The sequence below is a fragment of the Apis laboriosa genome, unplaced genomic scaffold (assembly GCF_014066325.1).
Source record: "Apis laboriosa isolate Shangri-la unplaced genomic scaffold, ASM1406632v1 scaffold204_cov149, whole genome shotgun sequence".
NCBI classification, from domain to species: Eukaryota; Metazoa; Arthropoda; class Insecta; order Hymenoptera; family Apidae; genus Apis; species Apis laboriosa.
Genome location: NW_025222299.1, coordinates 264257 through 284816, shown reverse-complemented (window position 1 = coordinate 284816; position 20560 = coordinate 264257). Strand labels below are relative to the sequence as shown.

The 20560-nt window shown below is 43.8% G+C and overlaps 2 protein-coding genes across 2 annotated transcripts in view; one reads left to right on the top strand and one right to left on the bottom strand.

Annotated features, from left to right (window-relative positions):
* The window catches only part of LOC122712675, a 112334-nt gene that overhangs the window by 46246 nt on the left and 45528 nt on the right, over nt 1-20560 (bottom strand). The gene's annotated exons all lie outside the window — the stretch shown is intronic.
* Nucleotides 4183-20560, top strand: part of LOC122712674 (homeobox protein B-H2) — a 33418-nt gene continuing 17040 nt past the window's right edge. The window contains exons 1-2 of the mRNA XM_043932480.1: nt 4183-5367; nt 19456-19678. Coding sequence (XP_043788415.1) covers nt 4911-5367; nt 19456-19678 — 680 coding nt within the window. The 5' untranslated portion in view covers nt 4183-4910. The remainder of the gene's footprint in view (nt 5368-19455; nt 19679-20560) is intronic.

Genomic DNA, 20560 nt, shown 5'->3' with positions numbered 1-20560 from the left:
CACTTCTAATAAACTCTAACCTGATAACCCGATTTCAGATTGGGTTTCTCTCAGGGACGAAAAAGAAAACGTTTAATGAAATAAGTTCACAAATCGGTCGTGAAAGCTGGTTTACGATCGGATAAAAATCCTTGAAAGCAGCCACGCTTCCGGCAAATCGCGTCACGAAAGGTCGTTTCGTTCCGAATAACTCCAAACACCTAGTTGTCCAATCTTTCTCCCCTTCCCCCTCGTAAAACGCGATCGATACTCGATTCTTCAAAATCGTATTCCATTCGACCAATCCTTCAATCGTGCAATTGCTTAAGAAAACTTTTCAGAGTTTTTTCATTTCTCTCGATGGACGCGTATTTAAAAAGACACGAAGAATCTCATTTTCTCGCAAAAAAAAAAAAAAAAAAAAAAAAAAAAAAAAAACTCTCAACGTTGAATCGAGGGGCTGTAAACAGATAATAATAATAATAATAATAATAATAATAATAATATAATAATAATCTCTCGTCGATTAAGAAACACCGAGTTCGAGAGATAACAAACAACTCTTGACGATTTTTCCTCCCCCTCTTGTTGTCTGGAATCATGGAAAATGACGGAAAAGTCATTGTTCGCGTTCGGCCTTCTGTTCAACGAAGCCTCTAACCTCGTGACTAATTCTCATGTTCCTTTAATGAGTCGACATGAGGCGCGCCGAGAAAGAGGAGGAGGAGGAGGAGGAGGAGGAGGGTGTTGCACATCCGCAAAAGGGCAGTAAAGCCGTAGGTGCAAACCGAAGGGAGGAAAAGCTAAGCGTTCGCCTTTCTTGCCGCGGTGGCCGTGGTTTAAATCGTGTCACGGTTTGATGGTCTCATTACAGGCTCCGTTAACCTGTTTCTTTTTCTTTCTTCTCTCTTTTCTTCACATCGAGCCGACGTCGTTCGCCTTTATTCGTTTCGTACAAATGTGGGGGAGGAAAGGAGGAGGAGGAGGAGGAGGAGGAAAAAGTGGAAGAGGGAAAAAAAAGGAGAGAGGGGGGAGGACGTTGATATAACGTTTCGTTATTCTTTTCTACGGCGTGTAATAATCGTCGCTTAATGGTAACACGTCACGCAGCGTAGTTAGCGCGAATAGCTGAGCACTTAACGACGGGAGCATTTCCTAGCCCGCGATTCGGCCTCGTAATTTGTTCGATAAAGGGAGAGGAGGGGTGAGACGAGTTCGTTCGAAGCTCGCAATTTTTTCTCCCTCGAGGCTTATTCAAGCGCGATTACTTTTACACTTATTCAACTTATTTAGATATATTTATGTCGAAAACGGAAGATGGAAGAAGAGAGATTCTCTCGTATCTTTGTATTTCATCATCATCTCAGTGTTTTTTGGAGCGAGAAAATTGATTGTTTTAAAAAAATAAATAAATAAATAAATAAACGATCGAGCGTCAACGGATACGAAGAAAGAATCCTTACAAAATACTAGCTTTATCTATAAATACTATACGATACGTAATGTATCGATTAATTCGATCGATTTTTTTTATATATATATATATATACATATATATTAAACTCTTCTATCCTACTTTCAAACACACGGTGTACGTAATCGCGTTGTCACAGCACGCCATATGGGGGTCTCGTTCGCGTAAATACGCATCCGCCTATCGGCTTCCACCGCCCCTAATTAAATGATGCCACCCTAATTTCTATAATTCTTCCATTTCGATTCACCGCGGTGTGTCTAATCCGATTTCGTTCGTTCGTTCGTTCGTTCGTTCGTTCGTTCGTCGACGATACGAGGCGAGCGCTGTTATAATTATTCCTCGACGCTTGCGCTCATTGTTTCCGAGCGTGAACCGTATTTTCACGTTCGAAACGCTCCAATAGATTCCAGAAAGAGCATTCACACACACACACACACCGTACGTAAATTGGAGCGGGCATAGTTGGCAGACATCGAGAGGGAGAAGGAGAGAGGGGGGACGGAGAGAGAGAGAGAGAGAGAGAGAGAGAGAGAGAGAGAGAGAGAGAGAGAGAGAGGAGGCTTTGAAACACCTTCGAACCAGATGGTCGTTAGATCCGATTCACTGATCCACCGGTGGTGAAATTTTTGGTGGTGTTGGGAAAGTTTCGTTTTCCTTTCCTTTTTTCCCCCTATCTCGTTCCAATCACCACTTTTCTTTCGCGAAGACGACGCGAGAAGAATATCGGAAATTTTTCTTATTTTTATTTTTTCGCTCGCGAGAGAACATCACTTGTCTCCTTTTCATCATCGATTCTTTCGAAATTCAAAATACGTAATTAAAATTAAAACGTACGAAGAATTAGAACGAGAAATTAAGAAATTGTGCAAAAAAATTGTCCTAACCCATTCTTCTTATCATTACCTATACGTATCTACCTAAGTTATTAATCTTTGCATCGATCGAATCGCCCGATAATAATCGTTTCGAGTCAAATCGTAACGCGATATTTTAACCGATATTAGCCGAAAAGCATTCGAGAATCGGCCTTAAAATCGTCCAACGGGGGGAGGGGGAAAAACGTTCGAACTTGGGAAAGTTCGTTTCGTGCGGAGCGAAGAGTAGTAGAATCATCCTTGGTCCGCATCCTTGACGACCCAAGTAGAAGCAGCCGAACGGATCCGCGGTAGAAGGACCACCACTACCATCATCACCACCACAACCACCACCACCACCATCACTATCACCCTTCGTCCTCGATGCCTCTTCAACCCCCTTCCAGGTGGTCACGTCTCTCCTCCTCGAGCGAGGAGGAGAGGAGAGAACGAGAGAGCTCCGGTGGAAGCTCTGGAAGCGCGCTTCGTATCAATCTCTCTCTCCTCCTTTCGAACCCCTTCTTCTTCTGCCCCCCCTTCCGTCCCCTCCTCCCCCGATTCGGTCGGTTCTCGACCCCCCTCGACCTCCCTTCGACACCCCTCCATCCGCGCTCTCCGCGCTGTTCCAAGCGCGACTCGGCTCTCGACTCCTCCCTCCCACCCGGGCCGCGCTATAATGAAAGATATTAACTACAATTTTATATCGAATTACCGCTGAAACACATTTCAAATTAGTTGGGCGTAGCCGCGCCACGTAGCGGAGGCGCCGAGGTCCCCGTTACGCCGATTGGCCGGCTCGTTAGCGCCGCTCCCCCCGATTGGCCGCGAGCGGGCGGCGGTGGGGGGAGCAGGGGGCGTGCCGAAGTGGCGATATGGCCGCCCAGGAACGAGGAACGGAGGCGGTCGGCGTCCCGTTCAGTGCGAGCAGATCAGTCGAGGCAACCCGATGCACAACGCACGCCTCGGCCTCGAACCGATTCTACACGGGAGACGATTCTCGACAACGATCGATCAATCCTTCATCACTCGAAACGATCTTTCGCCGCCGCGCGTTTTCTTCCCGTCTCCAATTATTCGCCGCGAGTTCGACGCATTCCACGCACCAATTTTCGACCATTTTCCGCGCGCGCGCGCGCGCGCGTTTCTTCCGATAGAAGAGAGAGAAAGAGAGGGAGGAAGGGAAGGAGGAAGAGAGGGAGGGAGGAAGAGAGACAGAGAGAGAGAGAAATCGAAGGCTTAATTGAAACGAAATCCTAGGCTTCGTGGATCGATTAGCTTCGAAAAGGGGGGAGGAAGGAAGGAAGGAAGGAAGGAAGGAAGGAAGATGTCACCCCCCGCCTCCGATTGGACTATCGTTGCACGGTGAACACGATCGAAAGTGACCAACAAATTTTGTTTCCTCGCTTCGAAGAAAGGAAAGAGGACAACAGAGTTGTTTTCGAAGAGTTTTCGGTGAGAAGAGAAGAGAAGAGAAGAGAAGAGAGTATATATAACCGGTTCGGTCTGTGCCTCTCCGTCCATTAATCGCGGTGCGACACCAGTGATTAACCGGTCGGATGATCGAGTGTGCCTCGTCCAAGATCCCGTGGAATCGCGTCGTCTTCGGCCACCGGTTCCATTAAGGGGATATCTCCTCTGGAACCTGGATCAGAGCGCGGAGAAGTTGGAGCCGTCACAGGGTGTTTCGTATCGTATGTGTACGACGGATTATCGTTGTTATCGTCATCAGGCCACGCGCTGTCGCGTGAAAAAGGGAAAGAGAGAAAAAAGGGAAAGAAGGAAAGGAGAGGTCTCTTCTACATTCGTTGTGAAAGGAATAATAATTGATAATTAAACGAGGAGGAGGGGGAGGGGTTGAAGAGGGGCGAGGGAGGGGAAAAAGCAGAGCGGAAATGGCCGACGAACTGGCTGTTACGCGCGGCAATTATGTTAAGTGGCCAATTAGCAATTAACCAAGGAGGCGAGCGGAGCGCCCCTTAATTGCCGGCAACAAGAGGACGACGACGACGACGAAAACGACGACGAAGAAGAAGAAAAAGAAGAAGAAGAAGAAGGTGGAGACGTGTGTGGAGGTGGAGCGAGCGCGAGGCGCGTCGGTCGCCATTTATTATTACCCCGATTTTTTCCCGTTCGAGAAACGTTCGCGAAACGAGATCATCGCGACATCGCGTCTTCCCGCGAAACACGAACGGCGTGAGTTTCGTTGACGTTAGAGAAGAGAGAAACAGTGTGATAATAATTATTATATATTCGTGGATCGGATATCGAATATCGAACAGCGAGCGAGGATAGGAATGACACAGGGATGTCACGGGTAAAGGGGGGCGAACAGGGACAGGAGAGGAAAGAAAGGTGTTGGAAGGAGGGAAAATAAATAAGTGAAGTGAAGAAGAAGAAGAAAAAAGAACAAGAAGAACAAGAACAAGAGGAAGGAAAGGTAGGAATAGGCGGAGGGATTTCGAGTTTTCGGAGTTGGACTTTGCTACGCCCCGTCAACCGTCGGCAAGATTCTGTCTCCCAGGTATCGGGCGAGTCCTGGGGTGGCGACAGAGGCACCCGCGGGTGGCCGTAGCCCGAAGGAACCACCTACGTGTACCGTGATGACCGTCCATCACCACCAGAACCACCACGTGGCGGCACGTAGCGGCGTCACAGTGGCCAACAGCAACGGCCTCAACCTGACCAGGATGTCCGGCCTCGAGGCCCACAGGCTGGAGAACATCGTGGAGAGGAACGGAGTGAGCGTGGAGCGTCTCTCGAATGGGCTCGACTCGAGGAGCAACAATCACGCGGGCAACAACGGGTTGGAGCGCGGGGACGCGTCCTCGACCACGATGCCCCAGAGGTCCAGATTCATGATCACCGACATCCTCGGCGGCGCGTCGAGCAAGATGCACCACCAGGCCGCCCTCCAGAGCCAAGAGCCACCGGCCAGCCCCCCGTCCACGCCCAGGGACCTCAGCGTAAGGCACCAGTCGAGGACATCGTTGAACAACAGCAACCTCGACGAGGATAGCGACGCCAGCCATCACGATGGCGCTTCCGTTACTTCCAATGGTAAGCGGCCTGTCGTCACGTATTATCTTCTCATCCTTCTTTTCTCCACAACGAATCCTCCGCCTCGCTTAATTGACCGATTACTAGACGTAGAGGGTAAAGGGATGGGCTGCTAGGAGGGGGAAATAGGAGGGAAAGAGAGAGAGAGAGAGAGAGAGAGAGATGGTTCGTTCGTCGCACGCACGCTCGCGTGGACTTTCACGAAGGTGTCAAGGACATTTATGGGGGCGGATGTTAGGCTCGGCGAGAGAAACGATACGAAATGTGCGCGGGAATCAGATATTTCCCGGGAGATACAAGGGTCTTTCCTCTTCCTCGCCTTCACATCGAACCGACATAGTTTAGGGATTTTAATGGCCCGAAATTGGTCTTCGGCTCTCCAACGCTTTAATTATGTTACCCTCATTTGTTCAACTCTCTGCTACACCAGTGAATCCAGTCTTCCTTCGAGGGGAGGCCACCAAGTGAATCTTTTACCTCGCAGGTTTTTTTATCGATTCGTATTCAAAGTGCCATTTCACTCTGGAAATTTCACTCGAGGAGATTAATAAGTTCGTTTATCGAAAGAGAATCTTTTAAAACGGATATTCGGAGGAAGAAACGAAATCCCAACAACGCTTTCCCTTCCATTCATTCCATCATTTCTGGACGAGTCTATCCGCGAGTTTATCCTCGGTCCTCTCCTCTTTAATTGGCCGATGCTTCACGGCTATTGACCCTTGAGGACGGTCAGCATAATAATATGTAGCATCGTGATCGATCTGGCTTTCGAAATTTCACGGAACGCGGCGGTTTTTTTCTCTTCTTCTTCTTCCTTTTTTTAAAACGATCCCAATACGATTTTTCCGTCCCTCGGTCCCCTAATTAGAGGCCGCCATCGCGGGACTTTTTTCGAGATTTTAATGGAATATCCCCAACGATCATTAACCAAGCTCGCCACTCACGTTACGACACTTCCGCCCGTTCTCGTTCCTTTCTTTCCTCTTTTAATTCAATCCGTTTTAAAACTCGTAACTCGAGATCCTTCTTTATTTATTCCTTCGCTAACCTGTCTTACTTAATTCTCAATCGTAATCGCTCGAAAGAGGTATTATTCCTGTTTTCACTATTATTTCACTCGAAATTATTGATCGTTTAACCAAAACTCGTCGAAGGGGAAGAATATTACACTTGGTTCAATTCGTTAACGACAAAAAAAAGAGAAGAGAGAGAGAGAGAGACAGACACTCCTCCATTTTTGATTGCCACATTGACAGAGAGAGAGAGAGAAGGGAACGCCGTTGGTTAATCCGCCAATCCGTTCTCGAGACGATTTCCAACGTCAATTTTCAGCCATCAGCTTTTTCTCCTCTCCTCTCCTCTCCTCTCTCGCGTGTAAACACACATTCCCTCCTTCGTTCCTCTTACCATCATCGTTGCCACGATGTTTTCCTTCCTCGAGGCTAACCTCGTACTTACTCACTTTTCGTAATCGGCTTATTTTTATTCGTAAAAAAAAAAAGGAACAAGGAAAGAAGAAAGAAAAGGAAGAAAAAAAGACATTAAGAACAATTACGCGCATGACTACGGCTACGTGATTAGAGGCACTAATACTGCTTCTGGCTGTGAGAACCAGAGGAATTGGCCGGCGTTTTCCTCCGCGCGCGCAAAAAAAAAAAAAAAAAAAAAACAAGAAAAAAACGGAAACAACGTCTTATCCCGCTTCGAACAATTATCCTACTCGCGAGTTTCTTCCCTCGATATCGATCTCGAGAGTAAATCAAACTGCCTGTGCGATATAAGACAAAGAGAGAGAGAGACAGAGAGAGGTCATTGCTCGTGCCAATTCCTCCCTCCCCCTTTCGATTCTTTTAAAATTTAACCACTGGATGGATGTGTACCACGCTTTGGATAATCTTTCTAAATTTATTTCGATGATCGACAATGAAAATTTTAAACCGCCTCATAACGATTTGGAAATACGCATCGAAAATATCTTAGATTACACGCATCCATTTCAAATAAATCGCAACAATGGCGATAATCGTTTACTATCGATCACGTTATTCTATCAAGTTGAACGTAAATGCAAATTTTCGTGCATCAACGTATTCTAAAGAATCGACTCACGAGTCGATTTCTTTCTAATGTCGAGGCATCCTCGAGAAATCGATATCGTGGCGTTTTTCTTTCCTTTCGATCGAGTAACGACCGTTATCAGTTAACCTCACCCGTTGCCGAAGTCGAGGAATTAACGAAGGCCAATTAGAAGGAGTAACGCCGTTTGCAATTACAACGACCGTACACGGCGATTCTTCGACACTACCCCCTTTCCCTCGGCCGAGAATTTCCCTTCTCTTCTGAGGAAAGAAGGGAATAATGATGAAAATAAGACAAACTTCCTTCGACGATTGTTTTCAAATAATATCTCGTCTCCTCTCTCGAGGATTACGTGACGATTATTAAAAAATAGGATAACGGGTGTCTGATATGAACAGGAAAGGGGAGTGGAAAAAAAAGGGGAGGGGGAAGGGAGTATATTCGTTGACGTCGAGTTGACGTTATCTCGTGCAGCTGTTTTGCGCGGGCGCAATCTAATCTAGCAGGAGTAATTATAGGTAACACGCGGCGTTGTCCACCTTGCTCGTTCAATCCAATAAAGAATTAATGAAAGCCAATTAACCGAGAGGAGGTAACGCCGTCGTCGCTTAATTGCCGTCGGACACGCTTGCGCGACGCCACTTTGCCCGACCATTTTCCTACGTATCTCAATCGTAGATTTTTTTTTTTTTTTTTCCCTTCTTCTTCTTCCGACGAAACAATCGTTGGCGAGTTTTTCTTCCCCATTCATATCTCGTAAATTTTTAACGACAAGGATGGGGATCTAATTTTGACCCCCAACGACACGGGACACGTTACGCGTTTATTCTTCGCTTTTTCTTTTCTTTTTTTCCCTTCGAAACGGCTTCCAAGTTTGAAAATTCGCTCGACGAGTCGAAAGGAGATATCCATATCGACGTTGAACTCGTGGCTCAAAATATTGAACGAAACGGGGGGCGAGAAAAGTCAGAGAGAGAGAGAGAGAGAGAGGAGCGTTTTTCGAGGCGCGTGTACAAATCGTTTGTAATCCGCTTACGAAGCCAGCATTCGTGCCCAAGACTCTCATTGTTGGCCAGGAAGGGGGCCAGTTTCACGCCCTTACTTAAAGGCAACTTTTCGCGCGCGACTAATCCGAGAACCGGAAATGATTGGCAACCGTTTAGATCTCGGCGCGGATTAGGAAATAATTCCACGAGAACGTGAAGAGTCGAAAGCCTTCCTTCTCTCTTCTCGTCCTTCCTCCATTTTCTTTCTTCTTCTTCTTTTCTTCTTTTTTTCGCGCCCCGTACGAGAGGACAAACGAGAGGGCCGGCTGTCACCTCTCTATCCGCCAAGGATTAATCCCGTGCACCGAATAATCGAGGGTCTTTTATAGAAACGTCGAAAAGGGTGAAATCGGGCGGCCCGAGGACGAGGTTGAAATTTTCGAAGGGGGGGGGGAAAGGTGTTCGAACGGAGAGTCGAGTTAAGTGAAATTTCTCGTGGTCGAAAAATTAAGGGAGAAAAAGATCAAGGGTGTAGTCGAAACGAGATCGTGTTAAGATAAGGAGTAACTTTAAATTCTCGAGAGAGAAGAGAAAGGGGAGCGATAACTTTCTCCTTTATCTCGTTTTAAGCTTTTAAATCATTTACAATATTCCATTTGTGATATGCATTTTCGGCATGCAAATCTCCTTCAAAGAAATTTCGTGATTCAATTCGATCGAGATATTTTTATGGAGAATATCTCGAGAGAATTTTTTTTTTTTTTTTTTTTTTTTTTTTATCCACGACTAATATCATTATACGCGATACTTGGCCGGTAAATAAAGTACGAATTATCAGGTTAGGATTTCCTAAACATTCCATAGCTGTCGCACGACAGTCGGCTGGCTACTACACCGCTGTCGTTGGGATTCGCACGCTTCGTTTTCAACGTTCCCTTAACAAGATTCAGGATCGGAAATCCTCTTAACCACCTCGTCCCAGCGTTGACAGTGGTGACCTCGCTTTGCCGCTACCATTAAAGAGCCAACGTTTGTTTATTGCATTTGAGAAATTGTACGACTGAAAGTAAACCGATCGTCTAGACTCGATACTCGAGTAGCCAAAGTAAATCATCCATAAGAACAATAAATGGAAGGAATCCGATATCCATCGACCATCGGGAAACAATTCAATCATTTCTTATATATATATACATATTTTCTACGCGTTTCCAATTGTTTAACACCTCTTCTAAATCGTGTAAAATTTTATCTCGACGAGAGAATTCTAAATTTCCAACTATTTAGTTTGTTTCTTCTTTTTTTCTTTTTCGAACAGATGTAACGCATGCAATCTTCTACGCGTTCCCAATTGCTTAACACCTCTTCTAAATCGTGTAAAATTTTATCTCGACGAGAGAATTCTAAATTTCTAACTATTTTGTTTCGTCTTCGAGGTTTCTTTTCTTTTTTCTTTCTCGAGCAGATGTGGAAGGCGCGTAATTTTCTATGCGTTTCCAATTGTTTAACACCTCTTGAATTTCTGTAAATCGTGTAAAATTTTATCTCGACGAGAGAATTCTAAATTTCCAACTATTTAGTTTGTTTTTTCTTTTTTCCTTTTTCTAACAGATGTAACGCACGCAATTTTCTACGCGTTCTCAATTGTTTAACACCTCTTCTAAATATCTATTCTAAATATAAATATAATATCTATTCTAAATATCTTAAATATATCTAATATCTTAAATATCTTAAATCATATATAAAATTTTATCTCGACGATCCCAATTGTTTAAATATCTATTCTAAATATAATACCTATTCTTAACATCTCTTGAACCTCTGTAAAATTTTATCTCGAGAGAATTTTGAATTTCCAACTATTTAGCTTGCTTCTTCTTCGAGGTTTCTTTTCTCTTTTTCTTTCTCGAGCAGATGTAACGTGGAAGGCGCGTAATTTTCTACGCGTTCCCAATTATTTAACACCTATTCTAAATATAAATATAATAATATAATATAAATATAAATATAATAAATATAATATAACCTATTCTAAATATCTTAAATATCTTAAATCGTATAAAATTTTATCTCGACGATCCCAATTGTTTAACACCTCTTCTAAATATCTATTCTAAATATAATACCTATTCTAAACATCTTCTAAATCGTATAAAATTTTATCTCGAGAAAATTTTGAATTTCCAACTATTCAGCTTGCTTCTTCTTCGAGGTTTCTTTTCTCTTTTTCTTTCTCGAGCAGATGTAACGGGCGCAATCTTGAATCTTTCTAAATCGTGCAAAATTTTATCATCATCGAGGCACACTTGATTTAAATAACGACCTATTTACTTTGTTTCTTTTCCGAGCAGATGTAACACAATCGCAAAGCGCAAAGGCGCCGTCACGATGGTTGCACTTTCAAGGCCACCGGATTCATCATCTTAGAGATATCTTAAATTATCATTTAAAAGAAGAAATATCCGTGGACGATTTCCAAGGATCGGTTCATTCCATCCGACCAAAAATGAGATCGTTCCATTGTTTCAAACAGCCAGCCACTTCGCCACCCGTTTCGAGTAATCAATCATACTCCCTTCTAATCTAGGATCGGCCGCTTTGTAAACACTGGACACGCGCGAATTAATCCTCTAATATCTGCGAGAACCTCTTCTGTAACCCCAGAAAGAGACAGAGATATTCTCCAAATCCGAATATTTTCAATTGCTCCAATTACGAGTTGAAATCTAAAATTGTTTCTCCTCCTCCTCCTCCTCGAGATCAAAATGGACGTGGAATTCTCGCAGGAAACGAGTATTCCCCTCCCTCCGTTCCTATCGAAGCGATCCTCGGTTAATTCGCCCGCCGGCGTCTCGCCGTTTGCCCAAATTTCCTTCCACGTATCAACCACGAGCGCCAATTAACACGCGAGCACGGTCACGAACGCCTTGGCGCGCCCACACAATCACGAGATATCGATGTACGAGCGAGTGTGTCCACCGAGTAGAAGTGCACGCGAGTGGTGGACACGTGTACCCTCCCCCCTCCCCCGCCGGAGGGAACTCGGTTGACGAGTGCTCCAGGAGGCCACTTGGCGAGTCGCTAACACGACTTTCGCGTGACCGAGGGAAGGACCTTGGCGAGGACCGAGTTTCGGCGTGGCTGGAACGAGCGATCGACCTTCGATTATTATTCCGAATAATTCGACAATTTTTTCGCCGCGGGGGGGACAACACCGCGTTGCTTCTTCCGTTTAAAGTGTCCATTGACGAAGAAATATTGAGAATATTGAGAAAGAAATATTGTATATTTTCTTTTGTTATTTATTACGTTAGTAGGATATGTATGGAGAAAGGATATCTTGTGACGCTAGTGGTGATCTTTAATTATTTTGTTGTTAGAGATAATTCTAGGAATCGATCAATCTGTCGCTTTCAATTTCGATATATATTTGATTAACATTCAATTCGCAATAAGCTGCGCTCCACACTTTGTTCCCCAATTTCTCGGTTCAATCCTCCATCTTGTTCCTTCGATCTCCGCGTCGCCATGTTTTTCCTTCCTTCTTCCATTCGATCGAAATTTGAGAGAGAGAGAGAGAGAGAGAGAAGAAAATACACTTTTTCTTGATACATCTAGATCGCTGATCTAGTTAATGGCACTATTTAGATTCTTACGTAGATTGTAATCCCCTCCCCGTTTTATAGGTTAACAGATCGATAGAGATTAATTCCTTCGATGAGAAGAAGTAGGTTTACGCATTTTCGATGTATCCAAATGCTTAACATTTTTACCAATCACTCCACCACTTGGGTGGATTTATGTAAATTTTCCAGATCGAAGAGGAGGAAATATTACTATTACCATTATTACTAGTATTACTAGTCGGATGAAAATTGTATAAATATACGTAAAATTACGTAATCATTTATTTTTTTTTTTCTTTTATATAGTATATTCCATCTGGATCTAACAGGTAATTCTAACATAAAGGTTAAAAGATCGATCAGAGTTTATTAGCACATAGTTAACGACATTCGAAACGATATATTATAGCAGAACCGATACCGGTTCATAACGATAGGAGAGGAGAAAAATATGTGCGGTCGATGGAAACTGCGTAAAACTTCTCCGGTGTCCTAGCTAATTACTTCGGAACGATCATGCATGGTGCAGTAGTCGCGTATCCCTATTCACCGGCCACGCGGAATGCGCCCGATGAAATTCGAGAAACGCGCCTCGTTATGCACCCCGCGAAACCTTAGGCTCGCATAATTCGATCTGACAGTAACTCCCGATTGCATTTTTCCCTATAATGTTTCCACGCTAAGACAGATCATTGTACAAACCCGACACTCGACACCTCCCCGTCCTTATTCGTTCGGATCCCTTTAAAAACCGCCGGGAGACTTTATATTAACAAAACAGCTCAACAGCCCCTTCATACACGCGCATTAATAACGTGGTGCGCCTTTCGTTCCAACGATTTTCGAACGTCAAGAGTGAGCAGTAAATCTGTGTCTCTTCTTCTGTAATTTTTCTTTTTCCTCTTTTCTTTTTAAATTTACATAACATTCGCAAAATCGTTTATCGTTATTCGTTCGTTACTTATATCTCTGGGCGGGTTTAAAAATTATTTCGAACGAGGTTATTTGATTTCTCGATTTTTGACGAATGACAAGTGTTGAGAAAAGAAGAGGAGGAGGAGGAGGAGGAAAAGGATGGGATACTAATTCGGCACCGTAATAGTTTGTTTTTCAAATTCTCGCCCCCTGGAGTTTGTCTCCCCCCTCCCCTGTCCGGGGTGAGTGGAAATAGAGTGGGCAGGCAATAAAACGTTAACCCTATATAACATTATCCCCCGATGTTCCCGACCCCCAAAGGTGGCGACACGGTAACACAATACAGAAGAGGGGTCAGATTCTACCCCCATCGGGGACCACCGCCCTTGTACACAATGGGCGAGAGGGTGAGAGAGCGCATGGCAAACTATAAGAAAACGCGCGACAGGGGTGTGCGACTCGAGTCGAGAGAAAGCTAAATTCCTAAACGTTTCCCTTCCCACTCAACCAAATGCCACGTTTGTTGCGAATAACGAATGCGGTTAATAAATTCGTAATCCTTCAATTATCAAAGGGACAAGTATTTTCTCTCTCTCTATATCATTTGTCAATAATTGATAATAAAAATTTCTTCGATTAACATTATTGCAACAAACGTGTAAATCCTAATAAGAATTAATGGATATCAAAGGTAAACTATTTTTNACGCGATCGACTAAACGGTTTCCGATCTTTGGATAGCTCGTTGTTAACGATCGCCCATTTACGACGAGAATAAAATCTCGTCGTGACGAGGGAAACTCGTCGACTGCTCGTGTGCACGAGCAGAGTTTCGAGATTTAACCCGGACAGATCGTAAAAGCAACGATAATAAAAGTTTCGCAAACCGTTGCTTCGCTTCGCTTTATGGTCCGTGGAGGATAGAGCTAGGGAAGAAAGACGGGAGGGGCGGAAAGGGGCGTGTGGGGGCGGCGCGGAAGGGTTGGAGAGGTCCTCCATTGTGCGCCGGTAGCCACGATTTCATTCGCTTATTGCTTTATTTCGTCGCGTAGTTACTCCGCGGGTAACTAGTTCGCAGGTGTGCGTTTTTACCCGCGGAGCTCGTTGTTGTAAACGCGCGATAACGTTAACGATTCAACGAGGAATTCACGCGAGGAAACCGCAAAGTAGACAATCCGCGATACAAAAAACGATCGCGCCTAATCTTTCTTAATTTTTCATATCTCTCAACGTTTTTATATCCCGTTAAGATAAGATAACGTTTACGCCTTTCTCCGATACGTACGCAAATACGAAGAGATAAAACGAAGAATTATTTACAATGAATCGCATTACACCCATATTATACCTACGCGTTGTCGGATAATTATCATCGATACAACGAAAAAGTAAGAAGAGATATAGTAATAATCGATGTAACACAAAAGACGAACGTCTTTTACCGATGAATTCAATAATCCCATAATAGAGGTACCGCCTATAATGTAATTTATACCCCCCTCCCCGGACAATCTAATCGAAACTCGAAAATTCCCCGAGACCAATCCCACGATGCTTCCGAGCAAGTAGTAGATTTAATCGATAACGTTGAAAAATAACGCGTGGTCGCTCCCCCGAGGGGCAATCGTAATCAACCCGCCCGAGTTATGTCCGTTCCGCGGTAATCGCCTGTACATCCTGCAGGTGTCGCGTTTCGTTGTAAAACGCGGCCAAGCAACATTTTTGCCCTGGACTCTCTCTCTCTCTCTCTCTCTCTCTCTCTCTCTCTCTCTCTCTCTCTCTCTCTCCGCCCGAAGACGATACCTCGTGGACGTGCTGGCACTAATTGCACCACGGAATAATTGCTCGATAAACATCCTGTTAATCTCACTTTTATGTTCCATACATTGTAGCTGTGTAGCACGCGAGGGCCTCGTTTTCCCTCTCCGTTCCACGCACACGAAACACGACAATTTCCACTCGCCTCCTCCTCCTCCTCCTCCGTATATCCGGTATATATACACGCCTTTATATTATTATTCCACCCTCCCCCCTTCCACCTTCTTTTATATCCATTACGATGCAATTACGAAACGCGACTCCGTTGCGACCATCTATCCGAATTGCGCGCGATCAGTAAGTGGAATTCGTGGAAACAATCTCTCTTCTATCTTTACGCGAGATAGTTCAACGCGAGTTCCTTTTTTCTTCTTTCCTCGTATATTGTAACGGAATATTTTGTCGATATTCTTTTGACGCAGTATTATTCAGAATTTTTTCGTTTTCCAAGATTAAGAGAGATCACGAGATCACGTTATCGTTACGTTATAATAATTGTAACCGTGGGTTTTAATATCGATAAATTGTTGGAGAAAAATAAAAGAAAATTAAATTTCGAATATTCCACACATATCGTAAATAATACAAAGTTTACGAAATAATAATCTAGAAGAGTTTCGATCCCCTCCCTCCCTGAAAGAAACTCACGAAAACAATAAAGTTTATGGAAAATACGTGGACAGCATGGAGTATAACAAGATATACGGTGTTTGTTCCAAAGTATCTCGGAGGAAGGAGAAAAGAAGTGTACACGAGACTCGTGGCATCTTGTAACGTAAGAGGTAGTGGAAAGAAGTCAAAAAGAAATACTACCGTCACCGTAGACAAGAAAGAAAGAAAAATGAATCCTTTCGGGTTTACTTCTTGAAAAGTAGTAAGAGAGAGAGAGAGAAAGACTCCCTACTTCATTTTTCATCGAATTAAACCGATGATCGATCGGAAAGAGACGAGGAAAAATATAAGAAGAAATATAAGTGAGATCGGCCCCTTTTCACTTCGACAATTTTGTCATACGTTTCAATCCATACGCGAAGAAGAATCTCCTTCGAGAGCATCGACTCCTATTACCAGAGGATCGAGAGGAGAGGGAGGAGGAGGAGGAGGAGGCAAAGTGAAACGTACAAAGCTGGGGGACAAGGCTTGGTATAAAGAGGAAGATACGAAGCTACGTGTCGTGGGAGTAAGCGGTGGAAGAAACGTGGAAAAGGCAGCTTTTTTCTTTCTTTTTTTTTTTTTTTTTACGGAGAAAGAAGAGAAGGAGACTCCGTTTCGCGATAGTTCTCGAGTTACTCGAAACTCTCTGCTGTTTCGAGAGAAGGAGAGCGAGTTGAAAAAGTTCCAACATCGCGAAAGTGTTGTTGGAAAAAAAAAATTGAAGAGAGAGAGAAGCTACGTTGGTCGAGACCCAAGCTCTAAGTGTATCACATAGTAAATTTAGTTTTCCAACCTCCGTTTTACCCCCTCCCCTGCCTCCATCTGTCTCCGCATCCCCCTCGCTCATCCCGCGACTCGACCTCCAAGTCCAGACCTCGACGATGAAATTCCTCCGCGAGCTTTTCCTGAGGGATCGTCGGCCATCTTTCAACATGGCGGACCCAGGCCCCTGGATCCGTTCGAGCGAATCTGGCCGATCAAACGGAGGCTAAGAGCCACGCTTTCGTTCGAGTTAACTCAATCCACTGCCTCTCTCTCTCTCTCCACTATCTCGCTCTTCTCCCTCCCACTCTTGCAACAACACGTCGTCCCTCTCCAACGCGCTTCTATATATATATATATATATATATATCTCTCTCTCTCTCTCCTTCTCGCTCCATACCCCCTCCACCGCCACCGCTCTCTACCACTCTCGCCTCCTTCCCCCTTTTTCTTTCCTCTCCCTCTTACTTACTCGCATCCCTCCACCCTGTTTTCTTCCGCACCACCCACGAGAGAGACCGTTCCAATCGATGAGCTCGCGACAACGGTCCTTTAGACAGTCCTTTTTAGAAGGCCGCGCGGCGCAACGTCTCTCCCGTGGGGGTGCACGAGGGGAGGGGGGAAGAGAGCGATCGGTCCCCCGACGGGGATTCCCTCGAACCTCGAGATCTTTCTCCTCCTCCTTCTTCTCCTCTTCCTCCGGTTTTACACCGGAACGGATACCCTTTCCACTGTAATTCCGCCGTATCGCCTTTTTTCCTCCTCCCCCCCACGTCGATTGATAATAGATAAAATTTAGGTAGGTATGAAACGCGTCTCTGAAAGGGGATATCCTCGAGAGAGGGAGAGAGAGAGAGAGTTGATATCCAGGATTATGGAAAGTATTTGTATCGTAATATTCCTCTACATATTTTTATCATAGAATAATCACAAACGTTGATTATTTTTATTCCAACTTGTTTGAATAATTGTTTCGTATAATTTACTTTCTCTCTCTCTCTCTGATCTTATTTCTCGAATCACGAACGAACGCTTTCTTCAACGTGGAGGGAAATCTTATAATTCGAATTCCAATCCAAAATCTTGGAACGCGATAGCCTATCAATTCTATCCACTGAAGCAGGAGCGTGTTTCCACCAAGGAGAGGAGAGGAGAGGAGAGAGAGAGAGAGAAAAAAGGAAGAACAAAGGAGGCGGCCCGTTAACGAGATTCGCGGGGAGATGAGTGGAGAACTGGGGAGGGGAGGGGGAGCAAGGCGACGCGTGTATCGGGTGTAATCGGTTTCCTCGGGGAATCCCACCCTCTCCGTGGGTGCCGGCGAACCGGAGGGATAATTTGCGGCGTCTCGACGCGGCTGCGTGGTCCAATCCGCGATACCAGCCAATCGGCTCACGGCTGCGCGGACTCGAGCACGTAGAACAAAAGGATCTCCGCCGATAGAGAGGAGAGGCGGCCGTGATCGCCATGCAGGGACCGGCAAAAACCGTGCTGCCATCGATTACCTCCCCTTTACGAGGCCCGATAAAACAAACTCTTTGAGGAAGATCTTCGACTCTCAGTCTCGCCTTTCCCTTTAATTTTTTCCTTCGTCCCGGCTTAAAAAGATTTCAACGATTATGACAACGAAATCTTTCGAACGGAAGATGAAAGTTTTCTTTATATTCGTAAAATTGAATTCGATTAATTGGGACGATATTTCGATCTTAAAATAAAAGGGAAGGAAGGCTTACTCTTTTTCTCCGCTATCGCGTTTTCCTATATTTTTTTCCTTCGTCCCAGCTTAAAAAGATTTCAACGATTATGACAACGAAATTCGCAGAATTGAATTCGATTAATTGGGACGATATTTCGATCTTAAAATAAAAGGGAAGAAAGGCCTATTCTTTTTTTCCGCCATCGCGTTTTCCTTTATTATTTTTTTTTTCGTCCCGGCTTAAAAAGATTTCAACGATTATGACAATGAAATTCGAAAGTTGAATTCGATTAATTAGGACGATATTTCTATCTTTTGTTGGATAAAAAGGAGGGAAGGCCTACTCTTTTTCTCCGCCATCGCGTTTTTCTATATTTTTTTCTTTCGTCTCGGCTTAAAAAGATTTCAACGATTATGACAACGAAATCTTTCGAACGGAAGATGAAAGTTTTTCTTTATAACAAATTGAATTCGATTAATTGGGACGATATTTCTATCTTTGGATAAAAAGAAGGGAAGGCCTATCCTTTTTCTCCGCCATCGCGTTTTCCTATATTTTTTTCCTTCGTCCCAGCTTAAAAAGATTTCAACGATTATGATAACGAAATTCGCAGAATTGAATTCGATTAATTGGGACGATATTTCGATCTTAAAATAAAAGGGAAGAAAGGCCTATTCTTTTTCTCCGCCATCGCGTTTTCCTTTATTATTTTTTTTTCGGCTTAAAAAGATTTCAACGATTATGACAACAAAATCTTTCAAATGGAAGATGAAAGTTTTCTTTATATTCGTAAAATTGAATTCGATCTTAAAATAAAAGGGAAGGAAGGCCTACTCTTTTTCTCCACCATCACGTTTTTCTATATTTTTTTCTTTATTATTATGACAACGAAATCTTTCGAACGGAAGATGAAAGTTTCTCTTTATATTCGTAAAATTGAATTCGATTAATTGGGACGATATTTCTATCTTTGGATAAAAAGAAGGGAAAGCCTATCCTCTTTCTCCGCCATCGCGTTTTTCTATATCTTTTTCCTTCGTCCCAATTAGTCGAATTCAATTATCAAATTAAAAAGATTTGAACGATTACGACAACGAAATTCGCAAAGTTGAATTCGATTAATTAGGACGATATTTCTATCTTCTTCGTTGGATAAAAAGGAGGGAAGGCCTGCCCTTTTTCTCCGCCACCGCGTTTTCCTTTATTTTTTTCCTTCGTCCTGACTTAAAAAGATTTTAACGATTACGACAACGAAATGTTTCGAACAAAAGTTTTTCTTTATATTATAACAAATTGAATTCGATTAATTGGGACGATATTTCTATCTTAAAATAAAAGGAGGGAAGGCCTGTCCTTTTTCCCCCTTTTTCTCGCGAAAAATCGAAAAAATAAAGATCGAATTCAATTTATAAAATAATAAACGTTCCACCGTTAAACCGTGTTTAATTGGAATAATGGGTCCAAGAGAATATATGTAAAATATTGCTATCACGCGAATTCAATGTCGCGAAATAATGCGAGATTTAATGGAACATTTGCGATATTTTCCAGGTGGCAAGGAGGACGATCCAAAGAGTTCCTCGTCGAGCACGCTGAGCTCGGCGCAGAGCAAGAAGCAGAGGAAGGCGCGCACGGCTTTCACGGATCATCAGCTTCAGACCCTCGAGAAGAGTTTCGAGCGGCAGAAATATCTGAGCGTGCAGGACAGGATGGAGCTCGCGGCCAAGTTGCAACTGACCGACACCCAAGTGAAGACGTGGTACCAGAACAGAAGGTAGGATCGACACAATCGAGGAAACTTATGATCCGTTTCACAGATCACTGCCCAGTGAAAATAGGGGGATGGAGATATAATCTTTGAGAGATTCGTAAACAACCTCCTCGCGATCAATCCCTCCAACGACACGATATTGATCGAATAATAATAATATCTTCTCGAATTTTATTCTTTAAAATTCAAAAATAAGACGAAAATTTCCTTTGAGTGAAATTTGATCGCTTCGCTCGAAATTGGGTAAACGAATATCGAAGAAGAGCTTTGTCTCATCAATCTTGAGAGAATTGAGATTCCATTTTCTCGAAGGGATTGAATTTCCTTCCTTCGAAATCGGTTTTCGCAATTTAAAAAAAAACTCTTCCCAATTAATGATTATCTATGATCTTGCGTAACAAACAAATTCGACAGAGAATCCTTGTTCTTCGTCAATCGAGATTGCCATGCAACGGGAAGAAACGCGCGGATCGATAGCTGGTTGTTTTACACAAAAGCGAATCGGAAGAAATCGAGATCGAGATCGATTACTCGGTGCGTGTCAATCCAAGGATGCGGTGCCCCTCCTCCTCCTCCGGGTTTGGGCGAAATGTAGTGGCGCGGCGGCAAAAATGTTTTCGTGACAGGCCGTGTCGAATTCGTAAATGGAAATCGCGGCGGCCAACAAAGGGGCTGTTTACGTGGTTAAACGCAAGGATCGCGGAGAACGTTTCGAAAGTCATGTTTCCTCCCTTCCCTTGCAAACGTCGAAAGGCGTATTGGCGTAATCACGGCGGCGTGAACGATGATCCTTTGGAAAAAAGGAAAAAAAATCTCTTGGGAGGGGATTTTTTTTTCATCGAGATGCGAGTAATAATTTCGACTTTTGGAAAGATCGTTCACGAG